Source organism: Trachypithecus francoisi, unplaced genomic scaffold (genome assembly GCF_009764315.1).
Source record: "Trachypithecus francoisi isolate TF-2019V2 unplaced genomic scaffold, Tfra_2.0 Lachesis_group17, whole genome shotgun sequence".
NCBI lineage: Eukaryota > Metazoa > Chordata > Mammalia > Primates > Cercopithecidae > Trachypithecus > Trachypithecus francoisi.
The window spans coordinates 19,697,969-19,717,158 of NW_022681462.1; the positions used below are offsets into that span (position 1 = coordinate 19,697,969).

The 19,190-nt window shown below is 37.9% G+C and overlaps 1 protein-coding gene across 1 annotated transcript in view; it reads right to left on the reverse strand.

Annotated features, from left to right (window-relative positions):
- Positions 1–29: 29 nt before the first annotated feature.
- Positions 30–19,190, reverse strand: part of GFPT1 (glutamine--fructose-6-phosphate transaminase 1) — a 65,418-nt gene continuing 46,257 nt past the window's right edge. Inside the window, exons 12-19 of the mRNA XM_033239295.1 lie at positions 17,319–17,416; positions 12,680–12,800; positions 12,132–12,289; positions 4,367–4,481; positions 3,998–4,125; positions 2,975–3,142; positions 1,653–1,814; positions 30–989 (exon numbers count right to left, since the gene is read on the reverse strand). Coding sequence (XP_033095186.1) covers positions 945–989; positions 1,653–1,814; positions 2,975–3,142; positions 3,998–4,125; positions 4,367–4,481; positions 12,132–12,289; positions 12,680–12,800; positions 17,319–17,416 — 995 coding nt within the window. The 3' untranslated portion in view covers positions 30–944. The remainder of the gene's footprint in view (positions 990–1,652; positions 1,815–2,974; positions 3,143–3,997; positions 4,126–4,366; positions 4,482–12,131; positions 12,290–12,679; positions 12,801–17,318; positions 17,417–19,190) is intronic.

The following is a 19,190-nucleotide window of genomic DNA, read 5'->3' on the forward strand; positions in this document are numbered from 1 at the left end:
CCTTGTGACAAAGTTGAAGAGAATACTGAATATATCAATATTAATTTAATAGCAGCTCTGTGTTGTGATTTTAAAGAACAACATAAAATATGTCATTTAGCAGTCATTTAAAAAATAAAAGACTACAGATACAAGGAAATAAAAACCATTTTTAGGAGCTGAAAACAGAAAGAAGAAAGATACCCAACATGTACACATCCCATCTTCAAATTTAAAATCATATTGTCAGTTGTCGAAAGCAACTCAAATTTAAATTTTGTGCTACAAAATTGTGCAAATATGTTAAGGATTGGAGACCCACCAATGCACTACTATAATATTTTGCTTCCTAAATTTCTTCCACCTACAGGTAATAGACAACAAGTTTGAGAAATTAAGGCTAACCAAACTTAGATATAAATCCTACCAAGAAAATTTTTCAGTTTTAAGTTTTACAGTTTGATTTAAAAACAAAACAGAAAAAATTTCAAAACAAATCACATCTTCTCTTTATATAACTTGGCAAAACCTTCCCTAACTGTCCAACTATGAGCATACAATGCCACCGGCTTTAGATATTCCAATCAAATGCACTACTCTTTCACTGGTCTGAATGAAGCATGGTGAAACAAGCACAAATTTTTAGAAACATAGTGTCTTCTCACATTGAAGTGGAGGGTCCAGAAATGCAACACCCAGCATTCTTTAAAGAAAATAATAGCTAAAATCTTTCTGATACAGATTCCAATAGATTCCATCATTCAAAGTCCTCCACAAATTACTGGAAAATATAAGAGGTAACTTCACAAAAATCACATATTGAGTGGAATAATTATAACTGATATATAAATAAGGATTTACTAAAAAAGGCTTTAAGGGGTGATATTTTAAATCAAGGTTTTAAATACAAAAGGTGTCTTGTGTTGCTTAATCGTACAGTTTCGTACATTTTGTACAGATATTCTTCACTCTACAGTCACAGATTTGGCAAGATTCCGTGGGAAATCAACCTGCAAAAATAAAAAAAAAAAAGCAAGATTTGAGAGATTATACAGACTAGGGAAGGGGGGTTGCTATAAGCAAATTATTTTTGTTTATAAAAACCGAAAACAATACGATCATTAACCATCTTTATTACAGACTACAAAGAATTAGATTAGAAAATATAATCACATAATGTGTCCTGAAAAAAACTGAAATTGGTAAGGAAAAAGCATGCTAAAGCTGCCAGTTCACAAAGAAAGAGCTATTGTGGTCCTCTACAAGTAGTAGCCCTCATAGGGGTCAGTAAAAACAAAAGCACAATGTTTTGGTTGCCACAACGTCTGAGAAACCAGGAACGCTTAAAAAGTCTTCAATGTGTGGGACAGTTCCAAACAAAAAAGAACAGTATTGCCAAATGCCAACAGCTGCCCTATTAAGAGGCATGGGGTTATATTAAGAAAACAGGTGGCGACTACCCAAGGTGAGTCACAATCTTGGAGATGAACCCCAAGTTCCTTCAAGTTCTATGGGTAAGAAGATGTTGTGATGTAACCTACAAATTGGGCCATGAAAATATAACAGGTGACAGATATTTCTCAAACACTATTGTTAAAAATTTAGGAGAAAAAAAGCAGAATGTATCCAGGTAAAAAACCATCCCAAGATTTCTGCAGTGGTAGATGACTTACATCATAGCCTCTCAGCACAGCAAGGTGGAAAGCCAGCAACTGTAAAGGGATCACGCTGAGAATGCCCTGCAAGCAGTCCACCGAGTGGGGCACCTTGATCGTTCTTTTTGTGTTCTTAATGGTCTCAGTATCCTCCTTATCACAAATTACCACAGGCCGCCCCTAGGAAAGAAAATCACACACATAGACAACATCACTGGTAGGCAAAGGCAGGACTATAGCTTATGAATGTGCAAAAACTGCACTGCATAATCCACATGAAGCCTCACTGACAGACTTCTTTAAATTCCTATGTAATAAATCTGAATGTTATTACCTATAGTCGAGGAAACAGAAGCTTTATGGGATCCAGTAATTTGTTTAAACTCATGCAACTAAGAAATATCAGGCTTAGTACTTGATTGCAGGTTTGCCTAACTTCAAAGCTCAAGTTCATTACCACCACATTGTGCTTAGGGAATACTATCTTTTGGAATTGATATAAAGCCAACTGATGTGAAGAAAACTCCATTATATAATATTAAAATAAAACCTAGATGTTAGATTTCCCCTGAAATATATCACGTGTATTTTTTTTTTAATTTATTTTATTTACTTTTTTAGAGACAGGGTCTCACTCCTGGACTCAAGTGATCCTCCTGCCTCAGTCCCCAGAGTAGATGGGACTACAGTCATGTGCAGCTGCACCCAGCTGAAATATATATTTTAAAATATTTTAAAATACATTGTTAAATGTTTTAAAAGTATTAAATTAAAAAGAAGCAGCATACGTTAACTGAAAGAAGACAGGATGTGGAGACCAAGACTTCAGTTCTGGTCTTGGTTCTGTTCAACATGAGATCTACGACATTGGTCTTCTCAAAACTCTAAGTATCCGGGTCGGGAGTGGTGGTTCACGCCTGCAATCCCAGCACTTCGGGGGGCTGAGGCAGGTGGATCACTTGAAGTCAGGAGTTCAACACCAGCCTGGCCAACATGAAACCTCATCTCTACCAAAAACACAAAATTAGCCAGGCGTAGTGGAGTGCACCTGTAATCCTAGCTACTCGGGAGGCTGAGGCAGGACAATCACCTGAACCCAGGAGGCAGACGTTGCAGCAAGCCAAGATTGTGCCACTGCACTCCAGGCTGGGTGACAGAGCAAGACTCCATCTCAAAAAAAAAAAAACTCTAAGTATCTGATTCCTCACAAGTAAACCTCAAAGGCTGTATTCCAAAGTAAATGAGTTAACATGTGTAAACATGATTTGTAAGTCATTCAAATAAGCTAGCATAACTCCCCTCTTTGAACCCCAAGGTGTTCTCACAGTCCCCCGACTTACCTGCCGAGCAACCACTTGCTGAAGAGCATTCTGACACTTGGCGTAAGTGTGATCTCTCATGATGATCATGATCACAGGCATCAATTTATCCACCAACGCCAGAGGCCCATGCTTCAGTTCACCAGCAAGGATGCCTTCAGAGTGCATGTAAGTAATTTCTTTGATTTTCTAATAGGAAAGAACCAGATTTGTCTTCAGTACACTTTTCAAAAATCCATGTTTAAGTAAATATTACACAAAGCATCTGATATGTCAAGTCACCGTCTATTTATCCAAAAGTATTAAAGGACCACTGATCTATAAATACATCTAACAAGTTAATAGATCGCTATTTCCATATTATCAACAAGTAATTCGAAGTTTTAAAGCTCCACAAGTACTTTTTAAAGATTTTAGATTATCATGAACATATTCATATTTCTGGATAACTTTTTTTTTTTTTTTTTTTTAAAGACAGAGTCTCGTTCTATCGCCCAGGCTGGAGTACAGTGGTGTGATCTCAGCTCACTGCAACCTCCACCTCCTAGGTTCAAGTGATCTTCCTGCCTCAGCCGCCCAAGTAGCTGGGATTACAGGCATGTGCTACCACATCCAGCTAATGTTTTTGTATTATTAGTAGACATGGGGTTTCACCATGTTGGCCAGGCTGGTCTCAAACTTCTGACTTCAAGTGATCTACCTGCCATGTACTCCCAAAGTGCTGGGATTATAGACGTGAGCCCCTGTGCCCAGCCTGACCTCAATTAAATTTCTTATCTAGAGAATTTAATCTTTATTCATATTTGAACAAATTAACCCGTTACTTACTAATCCAAGTTTATCATGCTAAAATGTACTCTTTTTGATTTTCACTTCTAAACAGAGTTCTCTGTTGCACTTTCTCAAAGTAAACAGACCACAATGCATAAATATAGAAGCACTTTTAAAAGTTCTACTTATTTCAATCATTTAATGTAAAAGTATGACTGTGTGTCAGGTCTGCAGGTCAATGGACTGATATTAATTAGAACTGAGAAAACTTACCAGTGCCCCTTCAAGACAAGTAGCATAATGATAGCCTCGTCCCATTATCAGAACTGACTTCTGATGATAAAGTTCTGTTGCTAGTTTCTGAATTTCATCATCCATGCTCAGTACTTCCTTAATCAAATCTAAGAAGTAATATTAGCAAAAAAGGACAATAAACCAAACAAATAACAATATACTGGTAGCAACCAACAAAAGACCACTGTTTCTATTCCTCTGTGCTATAAATCAGTATGGATTTTTTTTTAACACATCGGAGCAAAAGTAGAAAGATCTTATTGACTTGCTTCAAGGATAAGAAGAGGATTTTATCTATTACCCACTCCCTTAGGACAACAAAAGTATAATATATGAGTATCTTTGTACCAGGCAGCCGTTTCAATCCAAGCATGATCTCTTTGCGTCTTTCTTGCATGGAGATCCGATCATCACACATCATAAGAGCGAACATCACAAGGGATACAAACTGGCTGGTATAAGCCTGAAACATCACAAAAAAGCAAGACAATTAGTTGCAGCCGCATCTTAAGAATTTAGAACTTTTAATTTTAAAAAGCTGAAAATAAAATTCCCATTGGTTTTATGGTATACATTCTCTATCTTTTAAAACTACGTTAGGGCCAAGCACGGTGGCTCATGCCTATAATCTCAGCACTTTGGAAGGTTGGGTGGGTGGATCGTTTGAGCTTAGGAGTTTGAGACCAGCCTGGGCAACATAGCAAAACCCTGTCTCTTAAAAAAAAATAAAAAAATTAGCTGGGTGTGGTGGTGCACACCTGTGGTCCCAGCTACTCAGGAGGATCACTTGAGCTCAGGAGGCAGAGGTTGCAGTGAGCCAGGATCGCACCACAGCACTGCACCCTGGGACAGAGGGAGGCCCTGTCTCCAAAAAACAAAAATAAAATAAATAAATAAATAAATATAACTACCTTAGTAACAGTGAACTGAATCAGTACTTAGGAAATCACTATTCTCCTTTTCTGAATTTTGAACAAATGACTTAACCTTTATTTCTTAGATACAAAAGCCAAACACCTTATAAATCCATTGAATGCTTATAAAATTCCTAATATCCCTAAGAAAGGAAAGAAAAGATGAGTAAATCAGCATGTGCCTAACCAAATTTAGTTTTTGGTGTAAGTCAAAAGGCAAGTGCCTGATAAACTCTCCTTGGAGTACTTGCACTGGTATTGTTGGATTTTTTTTTTTTTAATTGCTTTTTGATTTTTACTTTTGCCTACTGGCTGTTCCTCACTCCCAGTTTTATTTTTTAAATTTGGCATTAAAAAAAAAAAAAAAAAAGTTGGGAGGCCGAGACGGGCGGATCACAAGGTCAGGAGATCGAGACCATCCTGGCTAATACGGTGAAACCCCGTCTCTACTAAAAAATACAAAAAACTAGCCAGGCGAGGTGGCAGGTGCCTGTAGTCCCAGCCACTCAGGAGGCTGAGGCAGGAGAATGGCGTAAACCCGGGAGGCGGAGCTTGCAGTGAGCTGAGATCCGGCCACTGCACTCCAGCCTGGGCGACAGAGCGAGACTCTGTCTCAAAAAAAAGGAAAGAAAGTACAATTGTAGAAAAGTAAACAAATAATAATCTTTAATCTCATCTGTTAATATAATTACATTAATAATATGCTATTAATAACACTTGTGAATATTGCCTTAAAGTTTTTACTGTTTTTCTTTACATAGTTAAGAAAATTAATTATTAGCAGGTACAATTTTATAACTTGTTTTCACTCATAAATAATAGCACAAGTGTATTCCCAAAACTGAACTGTCAAGTTACATTATAACCTTGATCAGTTTTCATCTCTTTAGGCCTCAGATACCCCATCTGTTAAATGCACCTGACACTTACAAGATTATCATGACAATTAAATGAGACAAATGTAACACATTCAGTTCTGTATAATGCCTGGATATACAGGCTGAAAATGTACTATAAATTTTATTGATGACAGCTTGAACTAAAAGACAATTATTTTCTTAGGATACAGAATTGTACATATTTTAAAACTCACAATCCTACTGCCAAGACTATTTTCATTCTTACTAACTTTATGTGAATGTGAGATGCGCCTGGTTTGTCAAGTACTGTGAAATACTGAGAGTTATCTCTTCAGCAAATTTTTACCATTTTGACTGCTGGACAATGAACCTTCACTACTATTTTAACATACATATCTTGAATCCTAAAACTAAGCTCTTTTTTCATGTTTGTTGACCATTTATATTTTCTCTTTTGACAACTGACTTTGTTGTTCCTCACCTGTTTTTCAACTTGAGTTTTTTTCAAATTGGTTTTAAGAAGGTAGTTATTGTTATGTCTCAAATACTTTTTCTCATCTAGTTTTTAGACTCAGATAATCCTTCCATATCCTAACATAAGCTAAGTATTATTAAATGTTCTTACCTCTGTTGTTTTCATTGTTCCTTTTTATTTTTTTAGTCTGTTTGAAATTAATTTTAGTGCAAGTTGAAGAAACACTAATTATATCCCGAGATATGTCATTTCTTTACAAAACAATCTTTCCATTTAAAAATATAGTATTTCCTTCAATTTGTGCTAGGAATTTAATGCAATTTACCTCTATTTATCACTTTGGCCACACACTCTAAATTTTTACCTCTTATTATTCATTGTTTACTTTTTTCTAGTAAGTCTTTTTTTTTGGGCGGGGGGGGACACAGTTGTGCTCTTGTTGCCCAGGCTGGATTGCAATGGTGTGATCTTGGTTCACTGCAACCTCAGTCTCCTAGGTTCAAGTGATTCTTCTGCCTCAGCCATCCCAAGTAGCTGGGATTACAGGCACCCACCACGATGCCCAGCTAATTTTCTTGTATTTTTTTAGTAGAGACAGGGTTTCACTATGTTGGCCAGGCTGGTCTTGAACTCCTGTCCTCAAGTGATCCGTCCACCTTGGCCTCCCAAAGTGCTGGGATTACAAGCGTGAGCCACCACGCCCGGCCTCTAGTAAGTTTTTCTTAATGGTAGTTTTGATTTTTTTTTAATCCAATAGTTATTAAGAAAAACATTTTTATGTTTCAGATATTTGAGGCTTTTACTTACATCTCTTTTATTAAAACAGTAGGTTATTGTGCTGTTATCAGTTACAGTGTTTTAATTTTAGCTTTAGGAAATGTATTCTAAGGGGTGTGTGTGTGTGCGCGCGCATGCACACAGATTATATGCTGAATTTCTATTACTCTTCTCTTGATAAGGGATTAGTCCATTAGTGATTTCCTGGCATGATGTGGATAATGAGACTCCCTCTATAATAAAATCACAGTCTGGTAACTCCCTATCATCCCAATAGTTAAATGAGACTCCCTGTTTCCTCTTGCTGGACTTCCCAGCCTCCAGCTGCTCACATGGTCCTCCACAACTGCCTCCCTGTACACCTATTATATTCTACCAGCAGATTCGAATCTTTTCCCATAACACTAAAGTGAATTTGAAGTCCTCCACCTCCAAGACTAATGAGCACATCTACATTCTAAATTCCAGTTTCTTCCCGTCTACTTCTGCCTACTGTGGTTTACTTTTCAATAAATCAACTAATCACAAAATATACTACCAGGTCAGAGGTATCTTGGACCCCTGGGATACTTAAACTGTTTCCAATCCAAACTGAACAGATACTGAGTATTCCAGTTCCTGTAGCTCGTAACTAAAAATGTTATTCTATAAACTAGTGTTTATTTGTTTGAACTGAAACCATCTGAACTAGTTTTTAAGTACAAATATTAAACAGAGCAACTTTAATCCATATGTTTTTCCATTGCATTGCTATTACAGTTTAATTTCTAATTTCAATTTCATATTTTTAATTTCATCAATACATACCAGGAAACCGATTATGAGGAAAAATAAGCTACACCCTACATTTAGAATCTACTGAGGTTTCAAAGAGTTTACCAAGAAAATGCTGACTCTGAAATGTTAAACTTGGTTTTTCTTTTTGTTCAGCCAAAAACAGTTACATTTTTGTTTTTTTTAATCAACGAAAGTCAGCACTTTGGTGAAATTCTAAACACCTGTAATAACATATAACAACTGCTGAACCTACCATTTATACCCATCAATTCCTCCAGAGGTATCAAATTATCTATGGTCTGACACTATGAGAAACTCAGTAAGATCCCTCTAATCCTGACAGTTTTTCAGGCAAAGTTGAGAATTTATAAGCAAGATCACAGAATTCTTCTACTAGCTCCATCACTGGGCCCAGGGATTAGGATCAATAATCAACCATATGGCCAGGCACGGTGGCTCACGCCTGTAATCCCAGCACTTTGGGAGGCCGAAGTGGGTGGATCACGAGGTCAGGAGTTTGAGACCAGACTGGCCAACATGGTGACACCCAGTCTCTACTAAAAATACAAAAATTAGCTGGGTGTGGTGGTGGGTACCTGTAATCCCAGCTACTCAAGAGGCTGAGGCAGGAGAATCGCCTGAAACCAGAGGGCAGAAGTTACACTGAGCAGAGATCACACCACTGCACTCCAGTCTGGGCAACAAGAGCAAAACTCCATCTTAATAATAATAATCATAATAATAATAATCAACTTCTTTCAACATCCATTAACATAAAAACTTTTATTTGCCATCTGGAATGGTCTGTGACTAAATAACCCAAAACTTATTGTAAGTAACTAAGCCCAAAATGTCTAAGACAGTTGAATAAAACTACTTTAGAACCCAAGAAAAATGAAAGTAATACTAAATTGCCATACTTACTAAATTTTTTAAGAGTCATTTTTGAAAAAAATTAAAAGTCTGTACTAAAAAGACGCTAATTTTTCTTATACATGTGGTAACCATTAGGGGTAATGCGTGAAAAGTACTTAAGACTTCTCCGTACTATCTTTGCAACTTCCTGTATAGTTATTTTAAAATAAAAAGATATTTTAAAAAAACACTTGCAGAAAGAAAGAACTACTGACACAAATAACAACACGAACAAATCTCAAAAACCTCAGGCTCAGCTGGTCCAACAGCAGAGGGTCATCAGAACTCATTAACATTAGCGTTACTAAAGTTGGTACACAATACCTCACTGCTAAATTTAACTGGTTTTATTTAAAAAACAAACTTCGGGCTGAAAGAAAGAAGCTAGACATACAAGACGTGTTATACAACTCCATTTACAAGAATTTTCTGGAAAATGCCACAATACAGCAAGAGAAAACAGTAGTTCCTGAGTATGAGGCTGGAGGGTAGGCGTGAGGACTGACTATAAAGAAACACAAAGGAATATTTCAGGTGAACATCTTCTAAGACTGGATTGTGATAACAGTTGCACAGCCAAATGAATTCACTAAAACTGTACACTTAAAATTGGTGAATATGCTATGGTAGAAGCTAGATGGTGGGTATACCAATGCTAATGTATTTTTTTTTTTTTTTAAGATAGGGTCTCACTCTGTCATCCAAGCTAGAGTGTAGTGGTGTGCTCACGGCTCACTGCAGCCTCAAACTCCTGGGCTCAAGGGATCCTCCTGCCTCAGCCTCCTGAATAGCTGGGACTACAGGCATGCACCACCATGCCCTGCTAATTTTTGAATTTTTTATAGAGATGAGGTCTCACTATGTTGCACAGGCTGGTCTTGAACTCTTGGCCTCAAGTGATCCTCCCACTTCAGCCACCCAAAGTGCCAGGATAACAGGTGTCTCATAAACAAAGGAATGAGAAATATAAAATATACATATTTCCCCTGGCAGCTCACAACTCCAGAAAAGATTAAGTCAATGGCATCCATCCAATCAATCCCATATCCCACATACACCACGTTGTAGCCCTTGTTTCACAATCTGTTATAAATAAAGAGGCTCTGGGATTCCAATCCCCTAACCAAATCGTTAAGTGCTACTAAAGGTGGCTGGTCATTTATTCAGCAACAGGATGGAAACCCAAGTACAAATATGTAACACGTTTTAATTACCATATGGAGAAAATTCAAGTTTCAGCACTCTGTAAATTATAGTGTTAGCAATATCAAAATACCCAAGAAATAAAAATCTCACTCAAGAGTTTTTATGCCTATAATACCAGCACTTTGGGAGGCGAAGGCAGGCAGATCATTTGAACCCAAGAGTTAGAGACTGGCCTGGGCAACATGGTAAAATTCCGTCTCTACAAAAAAATACACAAATTAGCCAGGCATGGGTGGTGACCTGTACCTGTAGTTCCAGCTACTCAGGAGGCTGAGATAGGAGGATTGCCTGAGCCTGGGAAGGCCCAGGCTGCAGTAAGCCATGATTGCACCACTGCACTCTATCTACCCTGGATGACAGAGAGGAGAGACTCTGTTTCAAAAAAAAAAAAAGGGCCAGGTACAGTGGCTCATGCCTGTAATTCTAGCACTTTGGGAGGTCGAGGTAGGCAGAGCACTTGAGGTCAGGAGTTCGAGACAAGCCTGGCCAACACAGTGAAACCCCATCTCTACTTAAAATACAAAAATTAGCCAGGCGTGGTGGCAGGTGCCTATAATCCCAGCTACCTGGGAGGCTGAGGCAGGAGAATCACTTGAACCTAGGAGGTGGGGGTTGCAGTGAGCTGAGATCGCACCACTGCACTCCAGCCTAGCCAACAGAGTGAGACTCCGTCTCCAAAAAAAAAGGAAAAAAAAAGAAGAATTTTTATGTAAGAATCACAAACTTTCTACAAAAAATTCTCTATGAGAATCTTTGAGGGAAAAACTCAAATGCAGTTATGCACACATTAACATTGTCTTCCACAATTCTTTAATTAAACTCAAACCCACCAATACCCCAACATCTTATTAGATAATCAGCAAGAAATATCAAACTTAAGCAGAAAAATACTGAGAAAACAAAAATGTGAAATCATAAAAAGTAACACATTGGGTAACACAGCAAGACCTGGTCTTTAAAAAAAAAAAAAAAAAACTAGCCACACGTGGTGGTGCATCTGTAGTTCTAGTCACTCAGGAGGCTGAGGCAGAGATCACCTGAGCCTATGAATCTGAGGCTGCGGGGAGCTATGATTCCTGTCACTGCACTCCAGCCCCAGCCTGGGTAACAAAACAAGACCCTGTCTCTAAATAACAAACAAACCTAAAACCCCAAAAAACACCTGTGGAAGGATAACATCTCTTGTATTTATACAACTTTCTAAGATTTCCTATTTTTATTAGCCTCCTAAATTTATGCATATTCCAATTCCAAAGAGCAAAGTAGTCTTACTAGGCCTTCAAAAAACAAGACAGCACCTTTAAACCTCCCCAGAGCAATATCTAAAGAGAAACAGATACTGTCATACAATACTCATTAAAACTTTTTTTTAATTGCCAAATTTTAAATTTTTTTTTTTTTTTTTTGATGGACTCTCGCTCTGTCACCCAGGCTGCAGTGCAGTGGCATGATCTTGGCTCACTGCAACCTCCACCTCCCAGGTTCAAGTGATTTCATCCTGCCTCAGCCTCCCAGGTATGCTGGGATTACAGGCGCATACTACCACACCTGGCTAATTTTTGTATTTTTAGTAGAGACGGGGTTTCACCATGTTGGCCAGGCTGGTCTTGAACTCTGAGCTCAAGTGATCTGCCCAGCTCAGCCTCCCAAAGTGATGGGATTATAGGCGTGAGCCACCATGCCCGGCACTTGCCAAATTGTATACCAAAGATGTATTCCTCCTTACAAATTTTCAGAGGTAGTATGTACATTTTTACATTATTTATTAGAAACCATAAATAGGTAAATAAAAATTCCAAAAATGGTTCAAGTGGATGTTTCTAATTTGTTACTTTTTGAATTCCAGACTATACTTCATAAAAGAAGAGGATGTTATATACTTGTTATATATCCTACTGTGCCTAGCAGGAGGGCAGCAAGTGATAGACAAGGGTAGCCAGCAGAGACCTTTTCAAAATGGACTTACATGATATATATAAGTCCCTTTTAAACTCTAAGATTAGAAGGAGGGAGAGAATGACAAGTCTTTTATCTAACTGACCCTTAAGTCCTACAGTATTTACAATGATTAGTAAAATGTGTGTGTTCTGTAACTGCTAAAAAAATAAGATACAGACTAGTCTATAGACTAGTCTGCTTCACTGACACCATGATTAAATAATCATGAGAGAAATGAGCCAAGAATTTACCTTTGTACTGGCCACACCAACCTCAGGACCAGCATTAATGTGAACTCCACAATCTGTCTCCCGTGATATAGAGCTGCCAACTGTGTTTGTGATCCCCACAGTTAAAGCTCCTCTCTCCTTACAGTACCGAAGACCCATCAAGGTATCTGCTGTCTCACCTGTGTAAAAAGTAGGACAAGCATAACACATACAGAACAGTTTTAGCATATGCTGTTTCTTAGCAGCAAAAACAAATTGACCACACTTTCAACAGTATGACTTGTTTCAAATAAAATACAAAACATCCATTTAATAAATTTATAAAACTTTAAGTAATATGGGCTTGTCAGGATCTCTATTCCTTCTGTCACTGAAAATCCAGCTCTTTGAACATAAAACGTGTTCATTTTTACTAATTCATAAAGAATTATGTAATATTAAAATAAATCTGTGTTCGTCAAATCATCTGCAATGCCAGCTTATCTTTAAATATCAGCTTTTGCCAAGATATGCTAGAATTAAGAGAAATAATCACTTTTCTTCCCTTTAAGTCTTTAAAATTAACACACCTGATTGACTAAGGAAAAAGCAAACATCATCTCGAAAGACTGGTGTGTTTCTGTCCAGGAAGTCACTTGCTAGTTCCACCATCACGGGCAACTCAGTCAGCTCCTCAAGAACTTGACGTGTCTGCAGAGAAAAGATGACTTGGTCACAGAACTTTCCTTCAAATACTCTTTCATTGTACTTCTTTGGATTCAATGTATAGTTTTTGCTTTTTCTGATCACAAAAATGACATGTTAGAAAATAAAAACAACCTAGATTAAACTATTTTTTAAAAAAATCAAAATCCTACCACTTGAGATAAGCACAGCTAACATTTTACTATCAGTCTCTTTAAACAACTATGTATACATTTTTTTTTTTTTTTTTTTTTGAGACGGAGTCTCAGCTCACTGCAACCTCAGCCTCCTGCGTTCAAGCAATTCTCCTGCCTCAGCCTCCTGAGTAGCTGGAACTACAGGCGTACGCCACCACACCCAGCTTAGTAGAGATGGGGTTTCACCATGTTGGCCAGGATGGTCTCGATCTCCTGACCTCATGATCTGCCCACCTCGTCCTCCCAAACTGCTGGGATTACAGGCGTCAGCCACCGCTCCTGGCCACATATATTCGTATAAAGAAACATACCCATACATATAAAACATTTTGAGAAGTGGAAAGGGCGTGATTCTGAGTCAGCTTGTATGTTATCTCTAACTACCCAATTCCTAATCTTTAAAATGAAAATTCATGTAATACCCATGTCAGTGAGGGTTTTCAAATCAGATAACAGATGTACAAACACAGAGAGAAAAATTAAACACTTTAAAAACACAATGTATTCATAAATAGGACCATTTCCCAAAAGAAGTCAATATATTTTAGAAATCTTGTTTAAGAAGGCTATTTTCAACCTTTGTGGGATGGGGCAGAGGGAATGAAGTAGGGAGCAGTATGCCTCTGTGCAAAAGGTAGCTTAACCTTCATTTCAGTAAATTTCCATCCTAATTATTTTTACACTAAACATCAGAAAATCAAAAACAACAGAAAAATTAACTTTTAGGCAGCAAAAACTTTAAGCTTAACCAATGTATACATTTAGTGTTGCTTTAATTCTAACTCTGGAGCTCACCTATCCTGACAGCCTTTCACCAGCCTCTTCAAGCAAGTGGTCCTGCCCATCTCTCACCCATCTCAGCTTTCCTCCTTCTCAGCAATAAAGAACTTAAAGGTGCCATTACTTCATAGCCCTTTAACTTGCGCTTGCCCACAAATTTGAGCAGAATCGTTTTATTTGGTTCCCCCCAAAATATTAAATACCTTTGATTTGGCATTTTTTAATATTACAACATCATGTAAAGAAAGTCATTGAAGATAAAATGCTCCTTTTATTATTCTTTTCCATTAATACATTTTATTTATTATACATTATTAAGTTACTGACACTAAAATGCTAAATGTTTTCCTACAAATAAATGTAAACCAAACCTTTTTACCCAGTTTATAATATAAATGTTACATTGGAATCATATTCTTCAAAATAAAAAGATGGGGAAAGAAGAGAGAAAGAAAGAAATCTGGAGGCTTACCAGATATTTAAAAGTAATAAACCCCAAAAAAGTAATCTCAAGATTTATCTGTGCTAATTAATAGTTTACTCTTTTAGTTGGGGCAACTTTTTTTTTTTTTTTGGCTAAAGATGGGGTCTTGGTTTGTTGCTCAGGCTGGAGTGTAGTAGCTATTCACAGGCATAATTATAGGGCACTGTGGCCTCGAATTCCTGGTCTCAAGTGATCCTCCTGCCTCAGCTTCCGAGTAGCTGGAACTATAGGCACACAACACTGTACCCAGCTGCAAACAATTTTTTATAAATACACAAAATGACATATTTCCATCACAATAGAGTAACTTAATGCTATAAATTCCACTGAATGCAACTACAAAACCTAGAGAAAATTAAAATTTTGAAAAGCATACTAAGTAGGCTATACTTAAATCATTTATGCCTAGTGTTCCATCATTGGAACGCTAAGCTTGTGGGAGTTATTTATATCCTACTGCTTAAGGTCATCGCCAGAGTCTGATTTTTCACAAACAAATTTTGCAACCTCTGGCATAAATGGGTTAAGAATGATTAGAGTGTAGTCAGTTATTATTCAGGACATAGAGAGATACTAAAAAAAAAAAAACATGCAAATGTGTCATGAAACAACAACAAAAATATAAAACAGGATAAAATAAATGGTACTATTTTGTCTGATAAACCACAGGGGGATTTCTAATGTTTGTTTACTATAGTAGTCTTGGTATCCACAAAACAACAAAAAATCTTAGAGAATGCTAACAGAGCATATAATTGCTGCCCCAAAATTATCTTAGCATTAGATGAGGCATTTAATTAAATTTTCCATTTCTGAATAGAGGGCTCATTCAGTAATAGATCTAAGCCACCACTAACGTGTTTACGTCTTTCTTCTTCCCATGTTCAAAATACTTTTTTTTTTTTTGAGACGGCCTGGTTTTGTCCCCCAGGTTGGAGTGCAGCGGTGCAATCTAGGCTCACAGCCTCACCTTCTCGACTCAAGCGATCCTCCTGCCTCAGCCTCCCAAGTAGCTAGGAGTACAGGGAGTTGCCACCACATCCCGGTAATTTTTTTTTTTTTGGTAGAGACAGGGTCTCGCTATGTTGCCCAGGCTCAAACTCCTGGTGTCAAGTGATCCTCCCACTTTGCCCTCCCAAAGCACTGGGATTATAGGTGTGAGCCACTGCACCCGGACAAAACAATCACTTTTTCAGACCTCTACCCTTCAATATTACATAGACTTTCTGTTTAGGACCATATAATTTTGGAGGAGGATGGGAGGAAGTATATGGTGTAATCTTTGAAAGAGCAAAGCTTGTTGAGATGCAAGGGCAAGTGACCAAATAGTTCCACTCACTGTTTAAATAAATGGCTCCTAATAAATATTTATGACTCAGCAAATAAAAAAATTATGTCATGAACTTTGGAAATCAATCCTAAAAGCAGAAATTGAATGTAAAGGTCTTCTGTTTATAAGAGTTGACATCAACAGCACGTAAACTCTCTCTTTCTAAGGAAACTATATGTGGAAATATTGGTCTTTTATTGGAATAAAAGACCCTCATATACCTATGCGTCTGCACTGACAATACACGTTTTTGATACTGAATTTCAGCTTCTAAAAGAACAATTTAAATAACAAAATCTGATTTAAAAAAAGAAGGCAGACTACCTTTCTTTGCAGTAATGTGCCCACAAAGTAAAACTGCATTCTACAGAATGGGAGAAAATTTTTGCAATTTACTCATCTGACAAAGGGCTAATATCCAGAACCTACAAAGAACTCAAACAAATTTACAAGAAAAAAACAAACAACCCCATCAAAAAGTGGGGAAAGGATATGAACAGACATTTCTCAAAAGAAGACATTCATAAGCCAACAGACACATGAAAAAATACTCATCATCACTGGCCATCAGAGAAATACAAATCAAAACCACAATGAGATACCATCTCACACCAGTTAGAATGGTGATCATTAAAAAGTCAGGAAACAACAGGTGCTGAACAGGATGTGGAGAAATAGGAACACTTTTACACTGTTGGTGGGATTGTAAACTAGTTCAACCATTATGGAAAACAGTATGGCGATTCCTCAAGGATCTAGAACTAGAAGTACCATATGACCCAGCCATCCCATTACTGGGTATATACCCAAAGGAGTATAAATCATGCTGCTATAAAGACACATGCACACGTATGTTTATTGCGGCACTACTCACAATAGCAAAGACTTGGAATCAACCCAAATGTCCATCAGTGACAGACTGGATTAAGAAAATGTGGCACATATACACCATGGAATACTACGCAGCCATAAAAAAGGATGAGTTTGTGTCCTTTGTAGGGACACGGATGCAGCTGGAAACCATCATTCTCAGCAAACTATCGCAAGAACAGAAAACCAAACACCGCATGTTCTCACTCATAGGTGGGAACTGAACAATGAGATCACTTGGACTCGGGAGGGGGAACATCACACATTGGGGCCTATCATGGGGAGGGAGGAGGGATTGCATTGGGAGTTATACCTGATGTAAATGACGAGTTGATGGGTGCAGCACACCAACATGGCACAAGTATACATATGTAACAAATCTGCACGTTATGCACATGTACCCTAGAACTTAAAGTATAATAATAATAATAATAAAATAAAAATAAAAAAAATAAAACCACTAATGAAAAAAAAAAACTGCATTGAGGTTCACACATGACACAGGCCATCTGTCTAGGGCAAGTGAATAACGCTAAGCAAAACCCAATGACTGCTCTTATACATGTAGGCAAGCTCCCTAGGCTACAAGTCTAAGACAGCACAGAAAACTTTTCCCGTCTTGGCCTTTCATGAAGTCTGTTGCAGAAGGTCTATCTGTATATCTAGGGATCTTTTCTACAGATCTTCCACTGATAAATAATTCCAAGCAGCTGGTAAATTTCTCCCCTTCTGTTTTTATCACAAAAGTGAAAAGATAACACATTAACAAAAGATAGTTTCACATGGTACGTTATTAGAGCTACTACTTGGTCTATAGATATTCTCTAATATTCAACATAATTAAAATTTTAAAAAGCACTTACTGCTACACCAGCATGGTAACTTGTGCCACAAGCAATAAGAATCAAACGCCGGCATCTCTGGATCTCCTTTATGTGATCCTTCAAACCACCCAAATTCACTGAAATAAAAGTTTGTGTATATAATTATTTAGCAAAGAACCATGTGAACTAGGCAATCGCATTTTATGAGTATCCACTGCCAATATGATAAAGAATACGGCTGTTTTAAAGAATTAATATTCCTCTTGGAAAGCATAGTTCTCTGTAATTTTGAAAAGTAAATTAAATAATAAGTCACAACTTAACTGGGCCCCCCAAACTTGTAACTGACCTTACTCACCTCTCTACATCCCCACACAATTACAGTATTTATTACATTCTACCTTTGTCAGTCATTTTTACATTCTTCTCTTTGAAAGTTATCTTAAAGGCAAAAGTAGAGGGACACAGAAAACAGAACATTAGGTGTTGAGGGCTGGAGCTGGAGGAGGGGTTGACAACAATAGGGTGCAAGGAAATTTTCGGAGTGACAGAACTGTTCTACATCTTGACTTTGTAGAGGTTATGATTATGACTATGTCGCAGAGGTTTGTCAAACTTAGAGTTATACACTAGGAATGGTGAATTTTATTTTATCTAATTATGTCTCAATAAACCTGTCTGGGAAAAACATTATCTCCGTTACGTTTATTTCCCCTCTGGTGCACAGAAAGGTGCTCTGTAGAGTAACATAAACCCACTCTCTCTCCGTCTTTGCCATCCCCACGCCCCTAATGCTTCAGTCAAAATGCTTGATTGTTCCAATCCCTCCACATTTATCTTCAAACCTAACATCTCTCCCTGGACAACAGCAATATTCTCCAGTTCTCTCTTCTGTTCTCCACCTCCTAGAGTCTGCTCTCCATATGCTACCAGAAGGATCTTTTACAGTGATCCTTTAAAAACATAAAGACCCTCCAATGAAGTCTGTCCTCTTTTTCGTTTTCGGTTTCTATAGCTATTTGAATGTTGTTCTCCATGTGTCTTGTCCAGAAATCATTCCACACAGGCTAGTTTTCTACCGGTGAGAAATTTCTACTCAACATTCATTCAACTGCTCAACTAAAATTCCCTAAGCACCCACCAAGTAAATATAGTGGTCAAGGCACTGAGAGCTTCTGGACTCAAATAGTTCCAAATCTGGCTGAGGAGAACGACAGGTACCTCCTCGTGGGCCTCACCTGCTGCTCTCTCTGGAACATTTTCAGTCTGTCTACTCTGCCCCTGCTCTCTTCAACTACCCGCCTTTTTTTTTGTTTTTTTTTTTGGAGACAGAGTCTTGTTCTGTAGCCCAGGCTGCAACCTCCGCCTCCCAAGTTCCAGCGATTCTCCAGCCTCGGCCTCCTTAGTAGCTGGGATTACAGGCCCGAGCCACCATGCCCAGCTAATTTTTTTCTATTTTTAGTAGAGAGGGTTTCACCATGTTGGGTAGGCTGGTCTCGGACTCCTGACCTCGTGATCCACCCACCTTGGCCTCCCAAAGTGCTGGGATTACAGGTGTCAGCCACCGCGCCCAGCCAGCCCATCTTCTTTTTTATCTTAGTTAGTTATACTATAAAACCAAGGTTCGTGTTTTACTTTTTATCTTTTGAATAATTATATGTTCTCCTTTTTGAATTTCAATAATGAAAGAAGGTATGTTTCTCTATTTTAAAAAATTAGCAAGTAGGAAACAAAACCAAACAAAATAAAAAGTGTCACTAGCTTCCCAAATAATTTATAATCAAATCCGAACTACTTACTTTGGCCTTCAAGTCCCATATGACCTGTCTCCTGCTTGCTCTGACCTAATATCCTAGCACATCCCCTCTCACTCAGGCCACACCAGCCAGACTGGCCTTTTCTTGCTGTTCC